At 35.6% G+C, this 10,059-nt stretch overlaps 1 protein-coding gene across 1 annotated transcript; it reads left to right on the forward strand.

The window, feature by feature from the left end:
- Positions 1-8,490: 8,490 nt before the first annotated feature.
- On the forward strand, positions 8,491-9,852 carry LOC109217463 (zeatin O-glucosyltransferase-like). Its single transcript, XM_019381719.1, has one exon. It carries the CDS (start codon positions 8,491-8,493, stop codon positions 9,850-9,852), a length of 1,362 nt encoding a protein of 453 aa, XP_019237264.1.
- Positions 9,853-10,059: the final 207 nt, after the last annotated feature.

Here is a 10,059-nt window from a genome sequence, read left to right on the forward strand (position 1 = left end):
TATATATTCTGAGGACATGCATTTTACAGTTTGTTTGGATGGTTGTTACCTATTGTATTGTATCGTATTGTTACTTTAAATACAATATTTATTTTGATTGTTACTTAAATTTTATTGTATTGTATCGTTAAATCCAATGACGAAAAGTATCACTTTATGGAACGACGGATTTGGTGTTGTAGTGTCGTTACCTTACTTTTTTCTATCATCTTGTCCTTCTTTATTATTAAATAATCATTTTTATCCTTTACCATACTTTTTTATATAATAATTCTACTCCGTCTCCTATTTTTTCTTAGTAATATTGCAAGTTTATTTTTCATATTATTGGTGCGTGGCATCATGATACGAAGACAAACGATAACCACTACTAGAATTCCGGAAAAAAACGACCAAAATTTTGCGACCAACGTTGGTCTGTCAAGAAAAGCGACCAAAGTTGGTCGCTAAATTGGAGAAAATAATTAAATAATTATTCTAAATATATTAGCGACCAAGCTTGGTCGCTTTTTGGTCGATAATTTAGTCAAAATGTTGACCGGACTGGTCAGACTTGCTTGGTCAAAGAAATACAGAAATTAACGACCAACTTTGGTCGCTAAAGGGGGACCCACTTATAAAATTTTAATAATTATATTATTATTTAAAAAAATTTATCAAAATATAAATAAATATAATTCAAAATTAGCGACCAAAGTTGGTCGCTCACGAAGGGGAAGCAGATAGAGACCAACTTTGGTCGCTAATATGGGACCCAGTTATAAAATTTTAATAAGTATAGTATTAAAATTTTAATAATTATATTATTCAAAAAAATTATAAAATATAAATAAATATAATTCAAAGTTAGCGACCAAAGTTGGTCGCTTACGAAAGGGGAAGCAGATAGAGACCAACTTTGGTCGCTAATCTAGGATCCAGTTCTAACGTTTAACAATTATATTATTATTTTAAATATTATATAAAATATAAATAAATTTGAATTTAAATTTAGCGACCAACTTTGGTCGCAAATTTGAATTTCTGGATAATTAGCGACCAACTTTGGTCGCTAATTTTAATTTCTGGATAATTAGCGACCAAAGTTGGTCTCTTTTCAGGTCAACATTGGTCAAAATTAAAAATTACTTTTGTATTTACTATCTAAATAATATAAATGTAATCCGTTAACACTTTTGTAATACAAGGGATGAATACACTAAAATATACTCTAACATGCTATATATGTAGTTAAAGTAGTACAACGAAGCGTGTGTGTGTGTGTCTATATTATTATATATGTATCGTTACTTTTAAACCATAGGGCCGGGTTCTTTTAAGTTTCGACNCACTTGTAAATTGATTCATCGACTTATAACCTACTCAGATGCGTGTATATATATTAAAAACAAAACGTCTCGACTTATATCAATTAATATGTTATAATTGATTCATCGATTTATAACCTAGTGATGAATGAATGTAATTCATTAACTCCGTTAAAATAAGTCGATGAATCAATTATAACATATTAATTGATATAAGTCGAGACGTTTTATTTTTAATCAATACTATATATATACATACATACATACATATATATATATATATATATATATATATATATATACACACACACTATATTATACTATATATATCGANATTGATTCATCGATTTTTAACCTAGTGATGAATGAATGTAATTCATTAACTCAGTTACAATAAGTCGATGAATCAATTATAACATATTAATTAATATGAGTCGAGACGTTTTGTTTTAGTCAATACTCTCTCTCTCTCTCTCTCTCTCTCTCTCTCTCTCTCTCTATATATATATATATATATATATATATATATATATATATATATATATATATATATATATATCCAAAAAGAACCAAAATAGTAAAAAAAGTTTTAAAATATTTTTTTAGAAATAGCGACCAACTTTGGTCGCTATTTTGGTCAAACGGTCAAAAAATAGTGACCAACGTTGGTCGCTACTTTGGTCAAACAGTCAAAACTTAATTAGCTACAAAAATAGCGACCAACGTTGGTCGCTTTTTGTAAATCCAGAGTCAAAAAACGGGTTCCCCTTCCCATTCTCTTATTTTCTTCCCAAAATTCCCCAAACTCTCTCTCAACACTATCCCCTCCCCATCTCAATCCCACCACTGCCCCGCGCCACCACTGTGACCGCGCCACCACCGCCGCCACTGTCCGCGTCACCACTGTCCGCTATCACCACTGTCCACGCCACCACTTCCCGCACCACCACTGCCCGCGCCACCACTGCCATTGTTGTTCAAGGTTAGTAATCTACCTTATTAGCTTTTTTTATTTTTATTTTTGCTATATAATTTTATGTAATTTTTTTAGAGTTTTTGTCTATTTAGTATTAGGGTTTTTGGTTTGAACTACATTAGATTTAGAATTAAAGTATAAAACTCAAATTAATGAATTTAAATTATTTAATGTATAAATTATGAACTTAAGGTAGAAATTATGAACTACCTTAAATTATGAACTTATGGTTCTTAATAGAACTCAAATTAATGAATTTAAATTATTTAATGTATAAATTATGAACTTAAGGTAGAAATTATGAACTACCTTAAATTATGAACTTATGGTTCTTAATAGAACTCAAATTAATGAATTTAAATTATTGAATGTATAAATTATGAACTTAAGGTAGAAATTATGAACTACCTTAAATTACGAACTTATGGTTCTTAATAGAACTCAAATTAATGAATTTAAATTATTTAATGTATAAATTATGAATTTAAATTAACTAAATTAATTTGTTCTTGTTTTATTTTTATAGATGGAACATCGTACTTGGATGTACAATAGGAATTATCCTAATCGGCAGGGATTGCGGGAGGATTTTGTAAAAGGGGTGGATGACTTTATTAGACATGCAATGTCACTTCCACCATACCTAACTGAAGGAGTAATTAGATGCCCTTGTGTTAGGTGCGACTGTATGAAGTTTGGAAAACCCGCGGAAGTTAAGCATCATCTTTATAGAAAGGGGTTTATAGCAAATTACTTTGTGTGGACTAATCATGGAGAGATCGATGGTAGCCATGGGATATTTCATAACATGGTTGTGGGTGAAAGTAGTAGGTCGGTGGAGAATACAAATCGTGATTCTGGAATTCATGATATGGTTGCGGATGCTTTTGGGATGCACTTAGGGGGTGAGCCCAATGAAAATGTTGAACAAACTCCTAATGATGACGCAAAATGTTTTTATGAACAGTTAGAGGATGCTAGTCGTCCACTACGTAATGGAAGTCCGCACTCTGAGTTGTCTGTTGTAGTTAGATTACTAAGTATCAAATCTGATTGGAATATTTCTCAAGCAGCCATGGACTCTTTCATTGACCTTATGAGTGAACTAGTTGACCCGGATATCAAATTACTTGGTGATTTCTATAAGGCAAAGAGATTAGTTTCTAAGTTCGGACTTTCGCCAATGAGAATTGATTGTTGTGAAGATGGTTGCATATTATATTATAAAGATGATGCAGCTTTAGACAGTTGTAAATTTTGCGAAAAGGCTCGTTTCAAGAGGCTTTCCAGCGGGAATATGGTCGCTATCAAGTCGATGCATTATTTACCTCTTATACCTAGGTTAAAGAGGTTATATGCGTCGATGAGTTCTGCTCCTCATATGAGATGGCACTTTGAAAATAGAAGACCACCTGGTGTTATGTGTCATCCTTCAGATGGAGAAGCTTGGAAGCAGTTTGATAGGACATATCCAAATTTTGCTAGTGAACCAAGGAACATTCGGTTAGGTCTGTGTGCGGATGGCTTCATGCCTTTTTCTGTATCTGCGACACCATATTCATGTTGGCCTGTCTTTCACCTTATAATCTACCACCCGAGTTGTGCATGACTAGTCCATATATATTCTTAAATTGTATTATCACCGGTCCACGTAATCCGAAAAGTTTGATTGTTGTATATTTGCAACCTTTGATTGATGAGCTAAAACAATTGTGGTACGATGGTGTTGAAACATATGACATATCAACCAAGCATAATTTCAATTTGCGTGCTAATTTAATATGGACAATTAACGATTTTCCTGCATATGGAATGTTGTCTGGGTGGATGACTGCTAGGAAGCTAGCTTGTCCTTACTGCATGAAAAATAGTAAAGCGTTCACTTTAAAATATGGCCGAAAGCAATCATGGTTTGATTGTCATCGTCAATTCTTGCCTCCTAATCATGAGTTTAGAAGGATGAAAAATGCATTCAAAAAGAATAAAATGGAATATAATTCTCCACCTCCGATACTTTCAGGTGAGGAAATTTGGGAGAGGGTCCATAACTTCAGTAAAGTTACTGAAGCTCCACCTTATAGATTCCCCGGATACGGTGTTACTCATAATTGGACGAAACAAAGTATATTTTGGGAGTTACCTTATTGGAAGGATAATCTTCTCCGTCACAACCTTGATGTCATGCATATTGAGAAGAATTATTTTGACAATTTGTTCAACACAGTGATAGATGTTAAAGGTAAGACAAAGGATAACCCGAAGGCTAGAATGGACTTACAAGAATATTGCAGTCGGCCTGAATTATACTTGCAGACAACAAACAATGGTAAGGTGTTCAAGCCCAAAGCAAGTTACACATTCACTTTGGAGGAAAGACGGCAAATTTGTGATTGGCTAACGAAATTGAAGATGCCTGAGGGTTATGCGTCGAATTTTGGGAAAAAAGTTGATATGGAGGTAGGGAAGTTGAGCCATTTGAAAAGTTATGACTGTCATGTTTTCATGGAGACCTTAGTGCCTATTGCAGTTTGTGGTTTGCTTGAACGAATTTTGAAACCCATCACAGAGATTAGTTTGTTTTTCAAAGACTTGTGTTCTTCCACATTAAGGGAAGAAAACCTACTCCGGATGAATCAGAACATTCGTGTAACTTCTACTAAGATGGAAAAGATATTTCCATGTGGTTTTTTTGATGTGATGGAACACCTTCCAATCCACCTTGTACACGAGGCACGACTTGGAGGGCTTGTTCAATGCAGATGGATGTATCCCTTTGAGAGGTAATATTATAAGTTTGATGTAATTTTCTGTTTTATTTGAATGTTCTTGGCTAACCTGAAATTATGTAGGAAAATTGGCAAATGCAAACAATTTGTTAAGCAGAGGAATAGGATTGAAGGATCTATATGCGAAGCTTATCTTGCAAAGGAAACTGCTCATTTTTGTTCTTATTATTTTGAGTGTAATGTGTTATGTGCTAGGAATAGGCCCAATAGGCACACGGTCGAATGTGTGAATGATCCATTATATCCGCCTATGTCCATATTCAATCAACCAGGCCGATGTTCTAAAGATGTTAGAAAGAGAAGTTAAAGTGATATGGAGTTCAAGTCAGCTACACTTCATGTGTTGCTAAATTGTCCCGAAGTTGTACCATTTCTCAAGAATTGATTTAGTAGTTATCAAAATATAAAAGTTACTGTGATTACATCTCAATGCAACTACTAAAAATATTTGATGTGTCACAGTCACTTCGTGGGTCAATTTGGCCATGATGCTGTATATACGAGATTTGATACGTGGTTCAAACAATTTGTAAGTTTATCCTTAAAATAATTTAACACTATGTAGGTAAACAATGTTTTGAAGTTATGCTAACTTATGAATTTTTTTAACAATATGTAGGTAAATGATCCAAATAATGGTGTAAATCAATTTTTGAAAGATATATCTTGGGGACCTGGGCTTGAGGTCACAACAATGTCTAAGTACGTTGTGAATGGTTATAAGTTTCATACAGAGGATTGCTCTAAAAATAAAAATAGCAACAACAATGGGGCGTGGGTTTAAGGTGGTAATGGCAACCAAGTTGGAGATATTGATTATTATGGAGTGCTCAAAGAAATAATATAACTAGAATATACAGGTTGGCCATTTAACAAAAATTGATACTCTTTAGATGCAAGTGGTTTGACTCAAATCCAACAAGAGGTACAAGAGTACACAATCAATACAACATAATTGAGGTTAATCATATGAGGGAGTATGATCGCTATGATCCTTTCATAATTGCACATAATGTTAGGCAAGTGTATTATGCTCCTTATCCATTGCGGCGGAATAAGTCCGATTGGTGGGTTGTAATAAAAACTAAGCCTGTAGGTAGGGTGGAAGTCTAAATCTATTATATTATGTAGATGACAGGCAAGGGTCGAGGTAACAATGACCCTACTGGTTCTCGGGGTCGAGAAAAGGCTAGAAAACCAAAGAGGAGGGTAGAAGATAATACTCAATCTTTTCCACCCTCTTCAGAGATGCCTATGCCTATGCCTATGTCTTTGCCACCACCCCAGGGCTATTCTGAGCTGCCACAACATCATGAGCCCTAGACCTTCGTGCAGACACCAGGTCTTTCGTCACAGGACCATAGGACTATACGTCCGACATACAGTCCACCTGCCTCACGACTACGTGGATCGCAGCCATCTGCATCGCATAGATCACATCGATCCATGTCACATCCACATGGATCACAGCCATCACTGTCACAGCCACTCGGGTCACAGCCACCTCGGATCACAGCTATCAGTGTCACAGCCACTTGCGGTCCGTCCAGCTATGTCGCAGTCACAGGGATCGCAACCATCTTCATCAGGGACTCCATGTATTTCAGGCCTTCGCTTGTGAGATACTAGCTCTGACCCCCCTACACCTTCCACACATGCCTCTGATATACATGCTTCGGACGGTGATGCTGATGATGACGAGGAGGTGCATTATGATCAATATGGCAGGATCATCATAGTCCCTGAGGGTGATGGGTAAGAGTTATTTGTTATTTTTACGTTTATTGTTTTGTACAGTTTTTACTAAGATATTAATGTATTTTTTAATTAAATTGCAGGTTCATCCCGAGTAATATTACTACAAGGATAATCACCAAAGCCACCAGAAAGCTTTATGATGGCCCTTCTGCGACTTGGAGTGAATTTCCATTCTCGCTGAAGGAGCAAATTTTCAATCAATTTAAGGTATAAATGTTCTTTTAAGCAGTATAATTATTTATATTTATGATATTTCCATATAATACTTAACTTTTGAAATACAGAGCAAGTGTGTATGGGAACACCGCTATAGCGCGGAAGTGGCTGCAAATTTTCATCTCAAAGCTCGCAAGCGATTGTCGCATTGTTTCTCCAAATCTAGAAAGTTGAACCAGAAGCCTGACTGGTTGCTTCAGAATTTATGGGAGGATTTGCAAAGGCAATGGCTTACCGCAAAGTTCTTAGAGAAGAGCGAAAAAGGAAAGAAAGCTCGTGCATCTGAGAAGGGAGGATCCTTGCACACTGGAGGTGCGATCAACCTAGGGACAATAAAAAGAAGAATGGTACGTAATTGCTTAATTTATTTTAATTTTGAAAGTATATATATTCTGTTTATTAACTAAAATTTATGAGTTCTCCAGAAAAGAAGTTGGGGCATCCGATAAACCAAGATGAGCTATTCAAGGAGACTCATATTGTAAAGAAGAAGAAAGAGACGGATCAAGAAAGGTGGGTCGAGGGCCGAGCCTCGACTGTACATGTAAGTTTTCACTTTTCATTAAGTATTTTCATTTACTTTTATATAAATTTTGAAATACTAATTCATTGTAATTTTTCTTACAGGGTCGCTTCACAGCTGAACCGGAGGATTTCATTGTAATTTTTCTTATAGGGCAGTAACAAGGCAAGTTGTTACTGCATGATACTGAATATTTCAGAGATGAGAGTGTTGTTTCTTGATTCTTTAACTACACTGATATCAGTATCTGGCTTGTCTTGTTTAGCTATTGATTTCAATGGCAGCCTTTGGCCAGGATACTGAAAGATTCCCATATGTCAAGGAAATACAACAATTTATATACATAAAATTTTGCCTAGTAAGAAGACAAACAAGGAGTTGCTAGAAATCCAAAGTTTGCACATACTACTGCAAAATAGGTATATCCTGATGCTGATTGTTTATCAACTTTTTCATTTCAAAGATCCACATTCTTTTCTGTCTAAGGAAACAATTCTAGTTCATTAGTATCTACTTGCCTTAATTGCATTATTCTTGAAAATGGACAATAAAATCTAGAAAGTCAAGCCTTTTAACAAATGGTTGACTAATCTTCATTAGAATCAACAATACTACTCCTTTCAAGAGGTCTTAATCTTCATTTGATTATAACATACTTCAAAGGCCCAGATTTTATATATATAACATTAATTTCTGATTAATCCATTAGTTATATATGTTATCTTTAGATTATCTATGTGGTCAAAGCTTATTGTGATAGGTGCAAATGAGACTTCATTTATGTAACTAGAGTTCAAAAAGATTTCCTTGTACCTATATATACACTTGTATTGTCATATATGCAACCATGCAATTCTAAGATTTCTCTTCTCTAATACTTCTATTTCAATGGCTGACAAATGCACTTCAAATGTGGCTGTAATCATGGTACCACTTCCAGCACAAGGCCATCTCAACCAATTTCTCCACCTCTCTAGGCTCATCTCCATGTACAATATCCCTGTCCATTATGTTGGAACCAATGCTCACATTCAACAAGCGAAAACTCGTGTTCATGGTTTTGATCCTCTCACACTAACAAACATTCAGTTCCATGAATTTCCAACACCTTCTTATTCAACTCCCTCGCCAAATCCTAACGCTCCTCACAAATTCCCTAGCCAGCTAATCCCTTCATTTTTTGCAGCATCCCATCTCCGCGAGCCAGTTTGCTCTCTAGCACGCGAACTTGCTAGCACGACGAATATTAACAAAGTGGTTGTTATTTATGATAATTTGATGAGTGGGGTTGTTCAAGATTTGCCTGAAATGCCAAATACTGAATGCTACTGTTTCAATCCTATCTCAGCTTTTCATAGGTATTCGTACTTTTGGGAAGTGAAAGGAAAGCCTCTACTCCCTGGAACTGAACATTATGAGGATATCCCATCAGTTAAAGACTGTTTTTCTGCAGACTTTTGGGAATATTTGAAGGCACAAGTTGTTCCCTTTGTTGGTAAGATCAGCTGTGGTGAACTTTTCAATTCATCGCGAGTGATAGAAGGTTTGTACCTTGATCTAATGGCTAAAGAATTCAATAACCCGAAACTATGGGCTATAGGTCCATTCAATCCTGTGGTGCTAACTGAGAAGAACAAAGACTCCAACAAACGCCACCAGTCCCTGGATTGGCTTGACAAACAAGAACATAACTCAGTTATTTTTGTGTCATTTGGAACGACTACTTCATTGTCTAACGAAGAAATCAAAGAGATCGCGATTGGTCTAGAGAAAAGTAAGCAAAAGTTCATTTGGGTTCTTAGAGATGCTGACAAGGGAGATGTTTTTACAAGTGAAGTTAGAAAAATTCAACTGCCTGAAGGATATGAAGAGCGAATAAAAGGAAGAGGAATCATAGTAAGAGATTGGGCGCCTCAATTGGAAATCTTGGCGCATAGTTCGGCCGGTGGTTTTATGAGTCATTGTGGATGGAATTCGTGCATGGAAAGTATTTCCTTTGGAGTTCCTATAGCAGCTTGGCCAATGCATTCTGATCAGCCAAGAAATTCTCAACTTGTAACTAAGTACTTGAAAATTGGACTTACTGTTAGGCCATGGACGCGTAGAGATGAACATGTTACATCAGAAATGGTTGAAAATGCTGTGAAAACTTTGATGGATTCAACAGAGGGAAATGAGATGAGGAAAAGAGCAGCAGATTTGAGTAATGCTGTCAAGAAATCAGTGATGGATGGGGGCATGAACCGTGCTGAGATGGATTCTTTCATCGCTCACATTACTCGTTGAATTTAGATACATTGATATAACAAATATATAAAATAATAAAACTATTCTGCTAAGAATGGTCTAGTATATGAAAATATATCAGTACTCTGTTAAGCTGGCAATGACATGGCTATCTTTGTCGTCTTTATGGTAAAATAGTGCGGCAATTTCTGTTTTAAAGATGACAGACTTTGATGTCCTTGCCCAGGAATTGTTCTTGTTGCTTCA

Source organism: Nicotiana attenuata, unplaced genomic scaffold (genome assembly GCF_001879085.1).
Source record: "Nicotiana attenuata strain UT unplaced genomic scaffold, NIATTr2, whole genome shotgun sequence".
Taxonomy (NCBI): domain Eukaryota; kingdom Viridiplantae; phylum Streptophyta; class Magnoliopsida; order Solanales; family Solanaceae; genus Nicotiana; species Nicotiana attenuata.